Here is a 21,930-nt window from a genome sequence, read left to right on the forward strand (position 1 = left end):
TATGTGCACTACTTTTCATGCTATGTGGTTAGTTAGTAAGCACTAAGCACAGGATGAAAGACAGTCACAGCATCACAGGAAGTGAACAAAGTGACGAAGTCACGCGGTCACTAGGCCACTACAGTATAAAACTAACATCATCACCTCAGACAACCAGACCAGAGCCACAACACAACAACAGAACAACCAGACCACAGCACAACACAGCAGCATCATGGTATCTACTTTAAGCTTCCAGTCTTTGACGGTAAGTGATGATTTTAGTTTCTTCAAGATATTACTGGATTTTGCCACTGGTGTCTTTATCAGTTGGGCAATACGTTCAAATGTGTGCTGTTTGAAAGGTAAGAGGCCCCATGAAACCTGGGGTAAAGATACCTTTCAGAGGTAATACCAGGCTACTAACAGTCCCTTGGTTCCTCAGGTGCTGTGTATGATGGGGGTGTTGGTGATGATGATGATGATGATGATGGGGGCAGAGGCGGCCCCCCGTGTCCATCCAGAGAAGACAGAGATCCACACACGGAACACCCTGCAGACACACAAGAAGCCTACAGAGTCAGAGTCTACAGGTCCCGACACAGTAATTCTTCCCCTGCGCCTAGACCCAAGTGACTTGGTTCCTTCCCATTCCATCAGACCCATTTGGAACCATTCGATCTCCCCATGGACTTACAAGTAAGGACCAACAAGTAACTTACACAGACACAATGCAAATATCACAATACAAGGGGACATGGATACCAACACCAAGACACACACACGTTTTGTTATTCTATCCTTGTGGGGATCTCAAATGTATTTGCATTCAAAATTCTATTTTCCTTAACCCCTAACCTAACCTAACCCAAATCCTAAACCTAACTCCTAACCCTAACCATTAACACCTTACGCTAACCCTAATTGTAACCCTAATTGTAACCCTAACCCTAAACCTAACCCTTAAGCTTAAAATAGCCTTTGTCCTCATGGGGAGGTGGGCCATTTTCCTTTTCCCGCCCCACACTCACACACACACACTTTGTTTTTATACCTTCCATACCTTTAAGATGCTTGCCTTGAAATAAGTATGAGGAAATATCAACTCTGCTCTGTTGAATACATTGTGATCTCTAATATCGTCCGCTCCCCCTCTCTCTCTCTCCAGCACTACCTATGACAATAGACGCTTTCCCCCCATCATCTCGGAGGTCAGGTGCTCTCTGGAGGGATGTCTGAACGTTGCGGGTAAGGAGGACAGGAACCTGGAGTCCAAACCCATCTTCTACCAGATCCTGGTCCTGTGGAAGGTGATGGGAAGTGGGAAGAAATGCCACTACCGGCTAGAGTCAAAGGTTATCTCAGTGGGCTGCACCTGTGTCAGGCCTACCATCGAACACCAACAGTAATGATATTGGAGTGATGAGGTCCAGCCTGGTGTCACAACTGGTTGGGCCTTGGTGCTAGCAATATCAAGGTTTAAGGCTTAATCCCTACATGCGTAGAATGTAATGAAAGTATTTGTGTGTTAGTTTTATGGAGCTTTGGCTGTGTCATTGAAAGATCGATTTGAATAATCAAATATGGATATATTTTCTATTGATCTTTAAATCACACAATTGATTATGTATGTATTCATTATGTGGCTCTATTTATTTTGGGGTTATTTAATGTATTGGATGATATTTTGGTATTTAATGAATAAAGAAATTCACATGATCAATTCAAAACATAACTCTTTTAATTCCTTTTGCATCTAAAATATAGCACAATTTACGTACAGTAACAAGCAGCCACATCATACCCTGACCTCCATTCATCTCAGTAGAGTTACAATGATGTTGGCTCAGACAGTTTACCAACCAAACTCATTAATGGAATGTGAGTTAAAACCTTGCCTGCAGGTGTGAGCTCAAAGCACAATGTGTGATATCAAAGTGGTTTTACTGAAGCATACACACTCAGGCTCATGCTCATACTTACACTCACATTCACACTCACGCACATGCACACGCACACACACACCTCCACTTCCCCCCGCCCTCCAAACTGCCCACAGACACACCAATGGCACTGTCGGCACATCGGTGAGAATCCTGAGCAGAACTCTGATGAAGTCGTCATATGTTTCAGCTCAATCTTTTTTGTTGTACTGCCCAGATCCTAAAACATTCCACTTCAGTCGTTGACTTGACCACCTCTCTCGTGTGTCATCATTAACATCTCATAGTCTCAGAGTCTTTTCTCCAAACAACTGGACCCAGAGGGCTACAGTCTGAACAGGCTGGCGAACGGCCTTCATGAAGGCCTCCAAAATGGCTTCCAAAATAAGTTCAGCTTGTGTTGTGATCAGGCCGTCATGACACCTACAACACAGAGTTCAGAGATAGGGCAGTTAGCTAGACAGAAGCGCGCACACACATGTGACTAGTGCACATGTAAGTAAGCATACAAACAACAAGGATCTCTTATACTGACTTTTACTTTTTTAATTGATATTGAGTGACATATCACATACATCTGTAAATAATACATATACGTGCAATACAAGCTATTCTACGGCTAATCACAACTACTATGTCTGAAAACACACAAAGAAACTAGCAGTACAGATGTAGGATCTTAATTTGAGCTAGTTTGCCACAGCAGGAAAATAATCCTGCAGGAACAGGAAATGTGAAATACAGTATTATGTGGATTATAATTCATGGACATTTTTGTAGGGGTTGATACATTTTTCATTGGGGCAAATCAAGTCTGACATTTCAAAGTGGAAATTCCAAACTTTAGAAGCCTTTTAAAACTCAAATACATCACAAGTTTGCATTTCAGCATGTTTTAGCTGCTGTTTTAGTTAACTAAATCATCAACATCTAAGACAAATGTCAGAGGCAAGAGCTTGCTTTTCTGCTCCTAGTACTGTATCATGCAAGCCAGCAACACCGTATTCAAATTAATAGCTACTGAGTTCATTCATATATTTATTCCATATCATGATTATATATTTCACTACTGCAGAGAGAGAATACTCTCCATAAAAACCCTTCTTTGAATGTAAATTCTCAGCAACAAGAGTGATGAAATTAAGATCCTACATCTGTACACAATATCAACACTACTACTGGTGAAAAGTGTGATCAAGCATTATTTGTGTAGAATGCTTTAAATTTAAGTATATGTGTCAGTGATTTTATTGACCAGAATATGTTTACATTTCTTGCAAATAATGATTACTTTTATTGTATTTTCATTTTATTTAGCCAGGATAGTCCACTCAGTAACAATTTCCACTGTTTTCCAGGGAGTCCTGGGTTCATGGTCTATTATAAATGCCAAGCCTACAGATTGTGCATTATCTACTCAGTGTATTTGTTATAAATTGTGCATAGCGCTCTTACACTTCAAAACTACAACTTGATTTTCTATCTCTGCACCATTACTCTGAGGAAATCACCTCTGCCTGTTTTGAAAATTACCAACTTCCAATTTTGATTTTGTTGACTTTTAAGCACCAAAATATGTTATGCACACCTCCTATTCCATCACTGTGAATTCTCGTCTGTCAAACAAATACCATTTAGATTTTAAGAAACCGTCTCTTTTTGTTGTATTTTCTCTTCTCTCCTTTTCTCACTCAACAAAACAGAGGCCCCACGCTCTCTCTCTTTCTTTCTCTCAATCTCTCTCTCTCTCTACCCGCTCTCCTCCTTATGCTCTCTGTTTTTCCTCACCTCCACAGCGTGCTTGTCCTGAAAGAGAAACACAGAAACCACCCTTTAGACTTCTTATCCGTTTCATATCAGGGAAGAAAATAATGGTAAAAGGCAATGATGATCTCTGGATGTTTAGTCAGTAGAGTGTATCTCAATTACATGTGTGTGTCTTGATTGTTTCTCAAACCAGCTACATTAGATAGGGACAATAATAGTTTCAGTTTTGTTGCCCAGCATTCATTCTGAACTTTAATATCACAAAAAATAACATATCTCAACCGACTAGAACTATTCTGCCATAATATAGATAATATCCATGACAGATGAAAAAAACTAACAAAAAAACAACGGAGCTAGAGTCAGGGTTGGAGTCGATTCCATTTCAATTAACTTCAATGCACTTCCTATATTGAGTGAATTTAAATGGAATGGACCCCAACCCTGCCTAGGGTATCAGCTGAGTGTAACTCTACCTTCTCCTGCAGGCGTTCTAGCATGGCGGCCAGGTGTGCCTCCCGTTTCTCCTTGTTGTGCTCCATGCGCAGCTCCAGCCGCTCCTTGGCCAGCCGGATGAAGCTGTTGTGTTCCTCCAGGGCCTTCTGGGCCACCTCACGCTCATGTTCCCGCTTTTCTGCCAAGTGCTTCAGCAACTCAGCCTCCTGGCACTAGGGGGCGATAGAGAGGTGGAAGAGAGAGGGGTGAGTGGATAAACAGAGACCAGAGTGGGCAGAGAGCCCCACCACAATCCCTATCCCTTTGATGATACAAAGCAGTCCTGATCAACACTGCACACCTGACTCTATGAACTTCCATCTCTACCTCACCAAACTGGGAACAGTCAATTCTGACCAACATTCTGTGAGCATTCCACAATACCAATCTAGAAACAGTCAATGCTGTCTTTCTGTCTGTCTTTCTTTCTTTCCTTCCTGACCCCTGACCTTTGACCCCTCACCTTTCTCCTCTCCTCCGCGGCGTCCAGCTTCCTCTGGATTTCCTCCAGGGAGGGCTCCCTGCGTGGGGGTGTGGTGGCGAGGGTGTTTGGACCCCCGTCGAACGAGGGTGGCTTCAGGATGACCTCGAAGGCCTGGCCGGACCTTCTCTTGTTCAACTCAATCACCTCCATATCCCTGATGATGCACAGGTTCAGGTCCACCACACCTGCAAAGGGCAGGCAGAGATGAAGAAAAGTGTGAGATTGTATAAAGGAAGAACCCAAAGGAAATTGGGGGGGGTTGCCATTTGTGTACCTGCCATCTTTGTAGCGGCCTCAAAAAACAATTATATTCATCTGATTACTGGCTCATTGACTGAAATGGCTTAAATGGTGTGCTGTGGAAATGGTAGGTTGATGATTGTGGTAGAATTGTGTAAAACTGTTTACCTTCTTTCTTGGTGGGCTTTTCTTTGGGTTCAGATAGGATGCAGGAACAGAAGATGGACACTAAAGGGAGCTCCCGCATCTTGTCTCTGTACGCTGCAGGGGAGAGAATATTAAGTGAGATCAGCATTAGACTCTCTATCTCTCTCACTCACTCACAAACACACACACTCGCACACACACACACACACACACACACACACACACACACACACACACACACACACAGTACCTGCAAGAGTCATTCTGCCTCTTGTTTTTCTTCTAAAGACACTGTGGTGAATCAGATAGTTCTGAAAGGTGAGACAAAGAAAGATGCTTTAACATCAGATCCTGAAATCTGCAAACACATGTTAAATCCCTGTACTGCTACAGAATCCCACTACCATTACAATAAAACTGGCCCATCGTGAGCTACTGTGAAGCCTTCATTCAAACCCACTCATCGAGAGCACTTGTGGCCCTACGCTTGTCACGAAACGAGAGAGGGAGGGGTGTGAAAGGGATAAGGGGGGAGTATTCTACCGCAGAAGTGACCTAACCATTCTCAAGCCCTCTGTCTCTCCTCGTGATAATCAGATGGACAGATCACACTCATTATCAGAGCATGATGGTACTGTATTGTTATGATAAAACAAGGCAGGGCCTACCTAGCTTGCTCACATAACATAGAGGCCTTATTGTCTACAGCAAAAAGAAGAGAGTGATGGAAGGAAAGAAAAATAGATCAATGAAATGCTTGATAATAACATACATCTTTCCATTTATGTTAGCTCCTGTTCTTCAAGCAATCACTGTGACTCACTTGTGGTCCATTCATTTCACCACAAAGACAACAAAATAATCCACCCACAGAGAATCTGGATGTTTTTTCTCTCTCTCTCTCTCTCTCTCTCTCTCTCTCTCTCTCTCTCTCTCTCTCTCTCTCTCTCTCTCTCTCTCTCTCTCTCTCTCTCTATTTGTTTTTTCTCATTTTTCTCTCCATGCACTCTCTTTCTCACTGCCCCCTCATCTCACATGCTTACACAAAGCTACCTTGCAACAGTTGCTAGGACACTAGGCCACACAATAATAAAATATCCCCCCAAAAAACTTCAGTCACGACTAGCTGTTGGACTACTGTTCCATACTGAACATTGCTGTTGTTGAGCCTGCCTACTGTGAGCATTGACTGAGAAGTAGAAAGAGATGTGCAATTCATTAAATCCTTCACCTTCTTGAAATCAACATGCTTTTCTGACTTACAATGGCTTCCAAACCAAAGGCCCCCACACTATCTTACACAAAGGCGTGAACCTGCATGCACACATGCACACACGCTGAGATCTCACTTTGTAATAAATGCATAATAAGCACTACACGCTGTATGAATTGCATAAACTGCATTTATGTGAATTAAAGCCAATTTTCAAAATAATCTATGTCAGACTGTTTCTTGTAAGCATCACAACATTTCAATATATTATCTCCATCTGTGGTTAATCTGTGCAGCCAGACACTGAGCACACACCTCTACAGCAGAAACTACTGAAGTGATGTAAACTCCCTGTGCAACTCGGGGGATGTCATAGTCAGTGGTGCACAGAGAATGTCCATCATCTGACTGCAGCAGAGAGGCATCTCACACATACACTCTGTTTTCAGATGGCTAAAGCCTTTTCAAATATGAAACAGACCAATATGTAGTGAATACACAACAGACACACTTAAATCAGCAAAATATACAAGAAAACAGCTTTGGAAATTAATATAAATTGTTGAAATTGTTGAATGCAACCTGCCATATTTATTTTTAGTTTCGGTAGTTTAGATGGACTTACCCTGTACTGAGCAATGCTGGTGGTACTCTCCTATTTCTTTATCTCTCTTTTTCTTTCCCTCTTTCTCTGTCGTTATGCTGCTGTTTGGGCTGTGCGCTCAGCAGCATCAGCACCACAACCAGCTATTACTGCATGACATCACCTCCTAGCCATCCCATTGGCCCAGAGGTATCCAGGCCCCTGATTGGCTGGAGTGCTAGTGGAGAGGAGGGGGCGGGGGTAATATGGAGGTGGTATAGGCAGGGGTTAAGGGGGTGTTCTTTAACCCTTTGTTGAGTGGAGGCATCAGTGATTTTGCATGAGCGTTGCATGTACTTTTTCCTTTACAACACATCAGTGCTTGACTTGGACTGAAATAGGTGACAGTACTAATTTTGGGTGCCGGTACTGTTTATATTTAGGTGCAGGAGATCCACAATACTTTTGAGCAACAGGAGATCAAGAAGTAGAACATTTGAGGTGCCAGAATCCAGCTCCGGTGAGCTCCTGCCAAAGTCAAGCACTGCAACGTATTCAAAGCACTCTGAACAAAAAGTGATTTGCAAAATCAGAATCAAAATAATGTTGAATGAAGAGCTAGTTCTGGCTGGTTTGAGTCAGTCAGGTTTTAGCAGTAAATGTCAGATCTATTACTGTCAGCACAGAGGGATCTATGTCTCATTGTCTTCAGTCCCAGAGCTATTGATGACTAGGCCACACACCTCGCCAACAGCCCTGTCTGGATCAGCTACCGCACGCGCACACACATACACACACACACACACACACACACACACACACACATACACACACACACACACACACACATACACACACACACACACACACACACACACATACACACACACACACATACACACACACACACACACACACACACACGCGCGCTCATGTGCACACACAGACACACTGTGTCTGGATCAACTGCAGCCTGTCAAAGGCTATTTAAAACGGTCCATCTGTTCTTCTGGTTCTCTTTCAAGTGTCTCCGTTTTAATGGTGTTTAAATAAAGTTAAGATGTAAATTGACTTTTTAAATAGTGATCAATATATACACTGAGTGTAACAAACATTATGAACACCTACTCTTTAGATGACATAGACTGACCAGGTGAAAGCTATGATCCCTTATTGATGTCACCTGTTAAATCCACTTCAATCAGTGTAGATGAAGGGGAGGAGACAGGTTAAACAAGGATTTCTAAGCCTTGAGACAAGTGAGACATTGAATGTGTATGTGTGCCATTCAGAGGATGAATGGGCAAGACAAAATATTTAAGTGCCTTTGAACGGGGGTATGGTAGTAGGTGTCAGGCGCACCGGTTTGAGTGTGTCAAGAACTGCAACGCTGCTGGGTTTTTCAACACTAAACATTTTCCTGTGTGTATCAAGAATGGTCCACCACCCAAAGGACATCCAGCCTACTTGACACAACTGTGGAAAGCATTGTAGTCAACATCGGCCAGCATCCCTATGGAACGCTTTCGACACCTTGTAGAGTCCTTGCGCCGATGAATTGAGGCTGTTCTGAGCGCAAAAGGGGTTGCAACTCAATATGAGGATGTGTTCCTCAATGTGTTCCTAATGTTTTGTACACTCAGTGTAATTTGCTTGCATTGAAGTACTTTTATTGGTTCCATAATATAATGAAAACACTAGAGAACATGCAGGGTGTGCAGGTTTTTATTCCAGCCCAGCACTAACACACCTGCCTCACTATCAATGAGATGTGTTAGTTAGTGCTGGGCTGGAACAAAAGTCTGCAGACCCTGCAGCACTGTGGGACTAGGACTGTCCAACCCTGTACTGACAGTGTTAGGCTACTGTGAGACGCCACGGCGCTAGATCCCATTCATGTCCCATGATGCCATGCGTGGAAGCGGTGTGTGGAACAGATAGGGTTGCAAAATTCCAGGAACTTTCAATACATTCCCTTTTTGGAGGATTGGAGGATTCCTGGAATCAGGAGGGAATAAACAGGAAATCTGAAATCCTCCAACCAGGAGTTCTGGAAAACCAGGGAATTTATTGAAAGTTCCTGGAATATTGCAACCCTAGGAACAGAACACAAAGTGCTCTAAGAACATCCCAGTCCCATCAGGAACACAGACTCCCAGCACGGCTATGACATCACTCAGGGTTCACAGCACAAACAGGGAGAGAAAACAGATAAAGGCAGGAGATGGGAGATAAAAGAGGGAGAATTTGGGATGAAAGGAACATGAGCCGTCCACCTATTTACATCAATTAAATTATCGAAACATTAAAACCGACATTTCTGTGTGAAGACTAACAAGCATCAATAGCGGGCAACATTAATATTGATGATTATTGCCCTCAAGGCAAGAAGTCGGGTGCATTCGAATGATGTCATAATACATGAGTGTTGTAAGGCAGGGGTGGAGGGCTGGGACTGCAGAGTGCAGCGATTCAGGGAGGCAAATGAAACAAACCCATTAACATTAACACAGCACGCAGTAGAGAGAGGTGGTTTTATCATCTCAAGGTGGATTGTAATTAGACAGAACGTGGAGGGCGCAAAGAAGGGAGGGTGCCGACACACACACAGTGTCCTCATCTGCTATTCTGCTTGCACCAGTCCAGATGATGTCATGCAGTTTCATGCCAGCAGGAGAGTCGTGTGCAGAGGGAGAGTGTGAGAGACAGAGAGAGAGAGAGAGAGAGAGAGAGAGAGAGAGAGGAGATGAGTGGGTGCTGATGAGAGAATGCGCCTGTGTGGGTTATGAGCAGAGGAGAGAGGTACAGTGCTTTTCAAAGGATGCAGAGAGAAAGAAGAGGAAGGAAAGAAAGAAAGAAAGAAAGAAAGAAAGAAAGAAAGAAAGAAAGAAAGAAAGAAAGAAAGAAAGAAAGAAAGAAAGAAAGAAAGAAAGAAAGAAAGAAAGAAAGAAAGAAAGAAAGAAAGAAAGAAAGAAAGAAAGAAAGAACGAAAGAGGGTGGAAGAAAGTGGGAGAAGTTATGTGCGGCATTGGAGGCAGGAAAGAGAAAGAGATTGATGGAGAGAAGATGGATGATATTGCTTGTATTACACTTCTCCAATGTCTATCACTGCGTTGGACTGTGCAGTCTTACCCCTGCAGAAGCCACAGAGCAACCCCATACACCTTGATTCAGTGTAAAACAATGACATAAACATTCCTAGGAGAAGGTGGAGAGGGGGATGGGAGGAGGAGAGGAGGCTAGGGTAGATTACGATGTGTTGCAAGGAAAGCCTAATCATCACCAGTAACCCTCCAATGATGTCATTTCCAGCCAATCACGGATGCTCCCTCTTGTCTTTGCAGATGCAGTGCATGCATCTGACCCCTCGTCCACATAGATCACATAATGAGACACGGCAAACAATATGAGGACAATGTCACAAGGGAAGCAAGGCATTATATCACTTCAACGTAATAATCATAAATACCAGACGTCAGACGATGCAACAACAGTCATGTTTGCATGGGGCGGGGTGGGGTGGGGTGGAGACCCACATGGTTTAACACTAAATCTATATAGGGGTTGTGAGGGGAAAAGGGGGACACAGGTTCGCAGTGCTATAACGTGTTTGTAAAGGGGTGGCACATAGGTGACATAGGTTTATGATAAAGCTATTAATTTAGCTTGGTATGGTGGGACAGTCTCTTGTTTGTGTAGAGGGGTGGGGAGATCTGCAGTAAATCTATAAGTGCTGTTTGGGGAGTTGGGGTGGGGGGCTTGTTGGTCTGCAGCGAGCCTCTGTGCAGTGGGATGATGAGCTCACTGCTTCAGTCCCGTGCTGTAGACCACTCACCCATACCAAACTCCATCCATTATTCATTCATTGTTCCTCTCTCTCATTATACAGCCTCTGCAGTGACATTATAATTCAGGGTTTCAATCAATACAATTATTATCTGAAAGAGCCTAGGGCAGGAAATTGAAGAAGAGGACAGAACAGGAGTAATATGTAATATGTATGCAATGCATATCATTCCTTTCATCGCCATCAGATACAGTAAGAATGAATGATATGCTGTATTCCAGAGTGCCAGGTCAACACAAATCCTGAATCCACATAGCGTCTTCACACTCCAAACCCAGAGGATGATGTCATAAGAATAAGACTCAATATTGTAATGGCGGCATGAGTCATCCCGCTAAGTGAGACTGCTGGACCAAAGTTACCCTAACGATAAATCAGATGAAATCAGTTCTATTACGTTAATCTTATTTCATCTTTTCTAATATGCCTGCATGACAATATAATGATGTCATCTTGCAGAATGCATGTCGTCATTGGACACCACAGATAGATCCTCTTCACTGAAAACAAAGCTTAGGTCTTTGTTATGACGTGAGAAATTAAACGTGAAGGCAAGTTAATGCATCAAATAGGAACCACAAAGGCTATATCAAGTTATAGCATAATGTTATTGCATGAAAAAGATAAGTCTGCCATGTTGTGCACAGACAAAAGCTTATATGACATTTTACCTCATTCTCTACTCCCCAGAAAGAGTTCAGTTGTGTCAACTTGTCGTGCAAACTAGGTTTCTGTATTTTGTAGTTATAACATCCTCCTCATACAGCTTTGGCTTTTTCTTGTAGACGTGATTACTAGTAGGCGTTTTGACATTTTCCCGCTGAGCTGTGAATTCCTCTACCACTCTCCAGATCCCGTTTTTTGTTCTCTGTGTCTAGCGGCATTTGTAGTCCACGGGCTGAGAGGAGGGGAGTGGAGGGTGTCAGGGAGAGGGCTGACTGTGAAGGTTCTTGTAAATGCCATTGCGGAGGCGAGTCACCATCACTGGAAGAACACAGCGACACAGGAGGCGTCTGACTGCTGCAATTGTTTGTGTTGCCGCGACAACACTTTCGTCTCATCTCTTCTGAGAGTCAGGGATCGTGTGTGTGTGTGAATCTGTGGTAAAACCCACTAATCTTGAACAAACTGAGGGAAACTTTGGCCATTAAGAGTAAAGACAGATCTGTGATATAATCCACCCATCTCTGTTGGGCTTTCTGTATTGCTGCAGACATGACTCGTGTTTGCATTACACATATAGGGGAAACATTTATAACTACTACTGTGGATGCTTATTGTATGTCCTTCTTAAGGATATATAAATTGTTGTGCAAAAAGCAGAGTTGTCAGAGCAGATGAAAACTGCATCTATGGTACAGATCTGGAAACATTGAAGAGTCAGGGCCGAATGGAGAGTTAGGGAGAGATTTGGGCCCAGCCGACTCACCTAAGGCATTAAAAATGTGATAAAAGTCATATACGGTCATTCTGTAGGCTAATGATGTAATTTGCCTGCATAAAGGCAAAAGGCTGTATTCTCAGTCTTCACATAATACCATGCTGCTGTATTTGTGAATGTGGGAGAGACCGTTTGATTCTTAGGCCAGATGAAGAGAAGGCGTCGAATCCAGAATATTTTGTCTGTCCTCCCTCCTCGTTTCATTCACATATGGCAGTATGCATCTCACGCAGCCACACAAGACTATGCTGAACACATTCATAACCACTTTATTTTTATTTTAGAGGATCGAGACAACCAACACTGAAGAACTTTCACAAACATGAGTACATTTGCAATAGAAAAAAAACTACTTGTTAGATCATAATATAAAAATATATACTTCCAGGACTCTCTACGTGACTGTTGATGAGCATTTGCCAGGTAGGAATGGCTAACAGATGTGTGTTCTTCCACTGAAGAATTAGCTTCATAGAATTAACTTACACTAAACAAAATACAATAAAAACATTTACAGATGTAGGATCTTAATTTGAGGTAGTTTCCTATTGCAGGCAACAGGAAATGTGAATTATTATGTGGATTATAATTCATGTATGTTTTTGTAGGGGTTGACACATAAAAAAATAAAAAAGGGAAAATCAAGTCTGCAATTTCAAAGTGGAAATTACAAACTTAAGAAGGCTTTTTAAAACAAACACACTACAATTATTTCAATTATCCTGCAACAGGGTGATCAAATTAAGATCCTACATCTGTAAAAGGGAAAATAAAAAAGGATACAAGCACATTATTCCATCAGTCACCACCCCACCTTTTTAACAAAATGAGAGGTCAGGGTCCTGCGGTCGGCACTGAGACTTCCTGTTTCGTACCTGCACCACTTCCTTTCTCTCTTTCAGGAAGTTCCTAAAGGCTGTGCTCTCCTTGCTCTCCTCAGTCACTGGAAGGGAAGATGGGTAACGTTAACAGTGGAACTTATATTGCCTTTATTTTTGTGTGTTTGATAATATTTTTGGAACAAATCTTCGCTTTCTACTTAATAATTATTCATGAGTAGGCTTGTTGTTAGGAATGCAAGGTGATTTGATTCAATGTTATGGGTAAAGTCAATGAGAGGACCTTGAGGCCACTCAAATAGTCCCTTATTTATAAAACTCTCTCCACTCACCGTCGTGATCGATGTCATCTGTGTCGCTGTCCTCCCCCTCCTCTTCCTCATCAGGGTTCCCATGGTTGAAGATGAGGTCACTGCAGCCCGCCACATTAGCTTCGTCTGGAGGACAGGAAGTTACATAATTTCATTATTTCACAGAACACCGGTCTCATGTACATGATTCAAGTATATAATACACAGCATGAGGTCTCTAATACTCACATACGATCAAGCACGTAATGCATGGGGATCACTCTCTCACAGGCACACAGACATGGACACACGCTGCCTCACCTGTTCGTGGGGTCGTCTCCATGGCAACAGCCCCCATGTCTTTCTGTAAAAGCTCCATCTGCTCCTGCTGCTTCCTGCTCTGGGCATCCGCCTGGAGGGCATACCCAGACCATCAAATAGAGAAACACAGACAGAGATCTCCTGAGCACACACACAGTACATACAGTTGTTCTCAGCATTGTGCACTGAAGTAGCATACGGTATTAACCCATTACAGTCTAAGCCCTGTCTAAGCCGGGGGAGGGGGTTCTACTAAGCTATATGGAATTGTTTTAAGAAGGTCATACCAAGGATCATTTTGCTATTTGATTTAGAACAAAAATGTAAAATATTTGATGAACATTTTTATTTGGCTTTACTGCTATTAGCCCATACAAATGCATTTTTTTTTTTACATATTCACTACATGGAACAGATAGTCCCCCCCAAAAAATCAAAACGAAGTTTGTTTTGAAGTGTCTGTCCTTTATCTGAGAGAGAGAAGAAAGATCAGGAAACATTAGGTGTGGTGTTTTTTTTTTTAAACATGTATTTAACTTTTGGCACTGAACAGTCTCCATATATACAGTACCAGTCAAAAGGTTGGACACACCTACTCATTCAAGGGTTTTTCTTTATTTTTACTATTTTCTACAATGTAGAATAATAGTGAAGACATCAAAACTATGAAATAACACATATGGAATCATGTAGTAACCAAAAAAGTGTTAAACAAATTCAGATGTATTTTATATTTGAGATTCTTCAAAGTAGCCACCCTTTGCCTTGATGACAGCTTCGCACACTCTTGGCATTCTCTCAACCACCTTCACCTGGAATGCTTTTCCAACAGTCTTGAAGGAGTTCCAACATATGCTGAGCACTTGTTGGCTACTTTTCCTTCACTCTGCGGTCCAACTCATCCCAAACCATCTCAATTGGGTTGAGGTCAGGTGATTGTGGAGGCCAGGTCATCTGATGCAGCACTCCATCACTCTCCTTCTTGGTCAAATAGCCCTTACACAGCCTGGAAGTGTGTTGGGTCATTGTCCTGTTGAAAAACAAATGATAGTCCCACTAAGCACAAACCAGATTGGATGGCGTATGGATGCAGAATGCTGTGGTAGCCATGCTGGTTAAGTGTGCCTTGAATTCTAAATCAATCACTGACAGTGTCACCAGCAAAGCACCCCCACACCATCACATCTCCTCCTCCATGCTTCACGGTGGGAACCACACATGCACAGATCATCCGTTCACCTACTCGGCGTCTCACAAAGACACAGCGGTTGGAACCAAAAATCTCTGTGAAGCATTTATTTGGGCTGCAATTTCTGGGGCTGGTAGGTCGAATTAACTTATCCTCTGCAGCAGAGGTAACTCTGGGTCTTCCTTTCCTGTGGCGGTCCTCATGAGAGCCAGTTTCATCATAGCGCTTGATGGTTTTTGCGACTGCACTTGAAGAAGCTTTCAAAGTTATTGAGATTTTCCAGATTGACAGACCTTCATGTCTTAAAGAAATGATGGACTGTCATTTCTCTTTGCTTATTTGAGCTGTTCTTGCCATAATATGGGCTTGGTCTTTTACCAAATAGGGCTACCTTGTCACAACACAACTGATTGTCTCAAACACATTAAGAAGGAAAGAAATTCCACAAATTAACTTTTAACAAGGCACACCTGTCAATTGAAACACATTCCAGGTGACTACCTCATGAAGCTGGTTGAGAGAATGCCAAGAGTGTGCAAAGCTGTCATCAAGGCAAAGGGTTGCTACTTTGAAGAATCTCAAATATAAAATATACAAATGATTGGCATTATTAACATGATGCCAGTACCACATATTATGCAGGGTAGGTGCTTTTAGCAACGCGGGTGTATTTACATATACCAGCATTGCTTTTTCTTTTTTTTACTGCAGCATTCTGTAGATAATGCTGGTATACGTAAATACACCCGCGTTGCTAAAAGCACCTACCCTGCATAATGTGTGGTTCTGGCATCATGTTGATAATGCCAATAATTTGTTGAAAGTTCAGAAAAGTCTGTTTTCCTGGATGTTCTATTCATAGAATTCAATCATTATAATTATGTTGGTCTACCCACTGCCTTATTCTATTATTAGCTACCATAGCTAATACATTTCAGAAAGCTCCTTCTTGTTCCCTTGTAGATATCCGTGACACAGTGAATTATAAAGAAATCATGAAGCAATATGGCCTGGGTCCCAATGGAGGAATCGTCACGTCATTGAATCTCTTCGCGACAAGGTTTGATCAGGTAGGCTAACTCAGTTTCTGCTCACAACATAACAGGATGTGTATTTGTTTGATACTTTGACTGTCCAATAGATGTCACCATTATTATTACTTGTCCAATTTGGGCTGCATAAATCAAAATCTCCACGTTTTGCCTCCTCAGGTCATGAAATTCATTGAGAAGAAACAGTACAATCACGAGTACATTGTGAGTGACGTCAGCAGCAGGCCAGCCAAGCAGCACAACAACCTGGAGAGAGATGCCTAGCGCACACATCATTATTTGAGTTAAGTTGCTTGTTCAATAAGATAGCATATCTACCTTGTTATAAGCTTGTACCTATAATTGTTGATCAGTTAGGTAGCATGTTAACTAACTACCAATACAATGCTTAAAACTATAATTGTTCAGAATGTGTAGGTTTACTAGTTAATAAGAAAATAAATCAAATGTGATTGTTCAATAATGTGTAATTGTTCAATAATTCAATGTGTTGTGTTTGAAAATAAAAATATCTGATCATATAAAATGTGTTGTGTTTATATTACTTTTACAAATACAAATGTGATAATAAACAAACAAATCTAAACAAACAAATCATATTTGTCGCGAAGATGGCCAGTCAATTTTAAGTAATGTTATTGTGTATTCTACGTAATGACGTCATCACGCAATGACATCACAACGTCATTTAGCAACATTTAGCAACAAATCAACCTGCCTCTAGCAACTTCCCCTGAAACTTAGTTGGTAACACTGACTGGCAGTGCCATGGAGCCCCACAGTGGAGGTCTCATAATACCCATAAAACCTAGCGGTCAAACAGGGAAATGGTTCCAATCGTTTTTTTACCATTCATTTTTCCCATAGGGGATTTTATCAATTTGATTAAAGTAAGGGCTGTGTTTTTGTGTAGGCTTACCCTGGCGTGATGTTTTGATAACTATGTAAATCTCACTCGGACAAGGTGACTTTTATCAATATATTCGGCTCTATTTACCCTGATTCGAAAATGCTAATTAGCGTCAAAGTGGACATCAAGCAAAACTACAAATCTCTGCAAGCCGTCTCAAGCTGACACCTTTGCTAACAGGTATTGTGTCAATTTAAAACTTGCACAAGACAGTTCACATAATTGTCCATTTAAAGAAATGCAGCCAATTTATTCATTACTACATTTAGCTAACATTAGATAGTTAATCCAGAGATTCTTAGCTTTGCTTCGATTTGGCAGTCTCGTCCAGATCGTCATGTCATTTGTAGTTCTTTATGATACCCACATTAGCAGCTAATTAGCATTTCATTTTTAGGGGGTAAATACAGATGAATATATTGATAAGTCACCTTGTCCTAGAGAGATTTACACAATTATCAAAACGTCACACCAGGGTAAGCCTACACGAAACACAGTCCTTATTTTAAGTGTTTCTAAAATCCCCTATGGAAAAAAATGAATGGTGGAAAAATTATCGGACCCATTTCCCTGTTTGACCGCTAGGTTTTATGGGTATAACGACTCATTCTGTGGTACTCTATGAAAGCCATCTACATTTTATTTTTCTACTACTTCTATGAGTTGGCAAACAAACTGAAAGGGTGGACACTGCCACCTAGAGTGTGTTGTTTGAACAGGTATAAAGCCAAGGTTGAACAGGTATAATTGTGAAAGTCCTCATTGGTGTGATTTTGTCTAGAAGGGATATATCTTTTGTCAAAATTGACTTTTCTTGGCAGGTTAAGAGTATTAACGTGGCAGGTTATGAGAATTAAGTTAAGGTTAGGAAAAGGGTTAGCTAAAATGCATTTTTAAAATATATTTTGGGACTATGTCAACAATGGCCTAATGAAACAAATACCAAAAGATAGTTTTGGGGTGGAATTTTCCTTTAAGCGTTTTACATTTCAACTTCAATGGCTGTGACATCAGAGGTGGGACCTCCCAAGAATGCCATTTAGACATTTCCAAGAGATGAGGTCCCGTTATGAAACCACTTCCAGTCTACGTTTTCCAGATGTTCAAACTTGGGCCAGTGCCTTCCTTTGTGGGTTGGGGGACAATGTTCTCTCTCACACTGTACAGACCAAGTAGGACTGGTCGATATATCGAATTAATTTGATTAATTAGAATTTGTTTTTGCGCAAGAATCAAGGTTTTGTTATCTTTTCGTTTTTATGAGCGTTTATATCCGCTTGTTCTCGTGTTGTATTTTTGGTGTCATCTCTTTCGCACCTTCTGTGCACCTCCACATTTACACCAGAAATGTGTATATAATGAAGATATGCCCGCATTGACGTCACCAGACCCAGACTTTCGGGGCTTCAGCCCGGAGTCATTTGCCCTGCTGGGATTGTGTAAAACAAGCTAGGCTACACTGCATTACACACTGCAATGAATACTCCAAACATGAGCCCTGGCCTGCCCTGCCTTTTTAGTGTTGCCTAAAACCAGCATTTCTGTGTACGGTGGCATTTTAGGAGGCGCAGTCAAAGTGGTTTTCCAAAGTCATTTTTGAAAAGTCCAAAAAGTATATTTTGGCGACTTTTAATTCTCTGAGGGAGAGGACCCCGTAGTAAGCCAGATTCAAGTAATTTACATTTCAACATGTTGACTCAGGCTGCACTGACAGATAACGTTAAGCTAACTAACTAACGTAAGGGACTACCCAGTATAGCTAGCAGTGCTGCTTCATTAGCTACATCACATTTTATTAGCAGGGATTTGACAGTAGTTATTGATTAGTTATCTGGACACTGAATCCAACTGCTGGAGCTCTGTTCACCACCCCCGACAAAGTATCCCTAACTAACCAATTACTGTCTAATCAAGTACTGTCCAAATATGCTAAACCATTACTTATAAAGATAGCTAGCTAACATGACGTTACTAGCTACTTTTGGTAACAACAGCTCAATTAGCTAGCTAAAGTCACGTTAATAACGTCAAGAAAACGATGTGTGCGCTTCCATGAGGCATAAATCAGCCTGTTGCGATTCTGGATGGACAGATTGCCAGCAAGAATGACACTGCCATGTGTGGAATCAAAGTGGCTTATTTCAGAATGTTTCATCATGTTATTGATACCATGGCTTGTTTTGACTGATTTCATGTCAATGCAAAAATAGCTAATATTTGCTAGCTAGCTAACCAACAACTGTAAATTAAATCAAATCACATTTTATTGGTCACATACACGTGTTAGCAGATGTTATTGCAGGTGTAGCAAAATGCTTGTGTTTCTAGCTCCAACCGTGCAGTAATATCTAACAATTTCACAACATATACCCAATACACACAAATCTAAGTAAAGCAATGGAATTAAGAATATATAAATAAATATATGGACGAGCAATGTTAGAGCAGCATAGACTAAGATACAGTAGAATAGTATAGAATACAACATATGAGATGAGTAAATGCACTGTTGGTTAAGGGCTGTAAGTAAGCATTTCACTGTAATGTCTGCACCTGTTGTATTCGGCGCATGTGACCAATAAAATTTGATTTGATTTGATGATATGTAAACATTAATAAAGTGACTAGTGTTCCATTTATTCAAGTGGCCAGTGATTTCTAATCTATGTACAGTTGAAGTCGGAAGTTTACATACACTTATGTTGGAGTCATTAAAACTCGTTTTTCAACCACTCCGCAAATTTCTTGTTATCAAACTATAGTTTTGGCAAGTCGGTTAGGACATCTACTTTGTGCATGACACAAGTAATTTTTCCAACAATTGTTTACAGACAGATTATTTCACTTATTCCAGTGGGTCAGAAGTTTACATACACTAAATTGACTGTGCCTTTAAACAGCTTGGAAAATTCCAGAAAATGATGTCCTGGCTTTAGAAGCTTCTGATAGGCTAATTGACATCATTTGAGTCAATTGGAGGTGTACCTGTGGATGTATTTCAAGGCCTACCTTCAAACTCAGTGCCTCTTTGCTTGACATCATGGGAAAATCAAAAGAAAATCAGCCAAGACCTCAGAAAATAAATTGTAGACATCCACAAGTCTGGTTCATCCTGGGAGCAATTTCCAAACACCTGAAGGTACCACGTTCATCTGTACAAACAATAGTACGCAAGTATAAACACCATGGGACCACGCAGCCGTCGTACCGCTGACAAAGGAGACGTGTTCTGTCTCCTGGAGATGAACGTACTTTGGTGCGAAAAGTGCAAATCAATCCCAGAACAACAGCAAAGGACCTTATGAAGATGCTGGAGGAAACTGGTACAAAAGTATCTATATCCACAGTAAAACGAGTCCTATATCGACATAACCTGAAAGCCCGCTCATCAAGGAAGAAGCCACTGCTCCAAAACCACCATAAAAAAGCCAGACTACGGTTTGCAACTGCACATGGGGACAAAGATCGTACTTTTTGGAGAAATGTCCTCTGGTCTGATGAAACAAAAATGGCCATAATGACCATCGTTATATTTGGAGGAAAAAGGGGGTGGCTTGCAAGCCGAAGAACACCATCCCAACCGTGAAACACGGGGGTGGCAGCATCATTACATTTACATTTACATTTTAGTCATTTAGCAGACGCTCTTATCCAGAGCGACTTACAGTTAGTGAATACATATTTTTTTTATACTGGCCCCCCGTGGGAATCGAACCCACAACCCTGGCGTTGCAAACGCCATGCTCTATCAACTGCGCTACATCCCTGCCAGCCATTCCCTCCCCTACCCTGGGCCAATTGTGCGCCGCCCATGAGTCTCCCGGTCGCAGCCGGCTGCGACAGAGCCTGGATGCGAACCAGGATCTCTAGTGGCACAGTTAGCACTGCGATGCAGTGCCTTAGACCACTGCGCCACCCATGCTGTGGGGGTGCTTTGCTGCAGGAGGGACTGGTGCACTTCACAAAATAGATGGCATCACGAGGAAGGAAAATTATGTGGATATATTGAAGCAACATCTCAAGACATCAGTCAGGAAGTTAAAGCTTGGTCGCAAATGGGTCTTCCAAATGGACAATGACTCCAAGCATACTTCCAAAGTTGTGGCAAAATGGCTTAAGGACAACAAAGTCAAGGTATTGGAGTGGCCATCACAAAGCCCTGACCTCAATACTATAGAACATTTGTGGGCAGAACTGGAAAAGCGTGTGCGAGCAAGGAGGCCTACAAACCTGACTCAGTTACACCAGCTCTGTCAGGAGGAATGGGCCAAAATTCACCCAACTTATTGTGGGAAGCTTGTGGAAGGCTACCCAAAACGTTTGACCCAAGTTAAACAATTTAAAGGCAATGCTACCAAATACTAATTGAGTGTATGTAAACTTCTGACCCACTGGGAATGTGATGAAATAAATAAAAGCTGAAATAATTCATTCTCTCTGCTATTATTCTGACATTTCACATTCTTAAAATAAAGTGGTGATCCTAACTGACCTAAAACAGGGATTTTTTTACTAGGATTAAATGTCAGGAATTGTGAAAAACTGAGTTTAAATATATTTGGCTAAGGTGTATGTAAACTTCCGACTTCCAAATGTATATAGGCAGCACTCTCTAATGTGCTAGTGAAGGCTATTTAACAGTCTGATGGCCTTGAGATAGAAGCTGTTTTTCAGTCTCTCGGTCCCAGCTTTGATGCACCTGTACTGACCTCGCCTTCTGGATGACAGCGGGGTGAACAGTCAGTGGCTCGGGTGGTTGTTGTCCTTGATGATCTTTTTGGCCTACCTGTGACATCGGGTGCTGTAGGTGTCCTGGAGGGCTGGTAGTTTGCCCCCGGTGATGTGTTGGGCAGACCGCACCACCCTCTGGAGAGCCCTGCGGTTGCGGGCGGTGCAGTTGCCATACCAGGCGGTGATACAGCCCGACAGGATGCTCTCAATTGTGCATTTGTAAAAGTTTGTGAGGGTTTTAGGTGCCAAGCCACATTTCTTCAGCCTCCTGAGGTTGAAGAGGGGCTGTTGCACCTTTTTCACAACACTGTCTGTGTGGGTGGACTATTTCAGTTTGTCAGTGATGTGTACGCCGAGGAACTTGAAGCTTTCCACCTTCTCCACTGCGGTCCCATCGATGTGGATAGGGGGGTGCTCCTTCTGCTGTTTCCTGAAGTCCACGATCATCTCCTTTGTTTT

General features: G+C 42.0%; 3 protein-coding genes across 4 annotated transcripts; 1 reads left to right on the forward strand and 2 right to left on the reverse strand.

Moving 5' to 3' along the window:
* The first annotated feature begins 214 nt into the window (after positions 1-214).
* Positions 215-1,536, forward strand: LOC121544323 (interleukin-17F-like). The gene is made up of 3 exons (XM_045208989.1): positions 215-247; positions 398-678; positions 1,148-1,536. The coding sequence occupies exons 1-3, from the start codon at positions 215-217 to the stop codon at positions 1,386-1,388; spliced, it is 555 nt and encodes a 184-aa protein (XP_045064924.1). The 3' UTR covers positions 1,389-1,536.
* Positions 1,537-1,702: 166 nt separating this feature from the next.
* Positions 1,703-6,989, reverse strand: LOC121544758 (stathmin-4). Of its 2 annotated transcripts, XM_041854881.1 has the most exons (7): positions 6,894-6,989; positions 5,306-5,366; positions 5,077-5,169; positions 4,648-4,853; positions 4,166-4,357; positions 3,711-3,728; positions 1,703-2,345 (listed from the first exon to the last, which is right to left on the reverse strand). In XM_041854881.1, exons 2-7 carry the CDS (start codon positions 5,316-5,318, stop codon positions 2,337-2,339), a joined length of 531 nt encoding a protein of 176 aa, XP_041710815.1. In that variant the 5' UTR covers positions 5,319-5,366; positions 6,894-6,989; the 3' UTR covers positions 1,703-2,336. The 2 variants fall into 2 exon arrangements, with proteins under 2 accessions (XP_041710815.1, XP_041710814.1); XM_041854880.1 differs by lacking the exon at positions 1,703-2,345 and having other exon boundaries at positions 2,718-3,728.
* A 5,831-nt stretch (positions 6,990-12,820) lies between these two features.
* LOC121544456 (GPN-loop GTPase 1-like) lies at positions 12,821-13,725 on the reverse strand. The gene is made up of 3 exons (XM_041854385.1): positions 13,590-13,725; positions 13,311-13,415; positions 12,821-13,082 (listed from the first exon to the last, which is right to left on the reverse strand). The coding sequence occupies exons 1-3, from the start codon at positions 13,645-13,647 to the stop codon at positions 12,958-12,960; spliced, it is 288 nt and encodes a 95-aa protein (XP_041710319.1). The 5' UTR covers positions 13,648-13,725; the 3' UTR covers positions 12,821-12,957.
* Positions 13,726-21,930: the final 8,205 nt, after the last annotated feature.

Source organism: Coregonus clupeaformis, chromosome 29 (genome assembly GCF_020615455.1).
Source record: "Coregonus clupeaformis isolate EN_2021a chromosome 29, ASM2061545v1, whole genome shotgun sequence".
NCBI classification, from domain to species: Eukaryota; Metazoa; Chordata; class Actinopteri; order Salmoniformes; family Salmonidae; genus Coregonus; species Coregonus clupeaformis.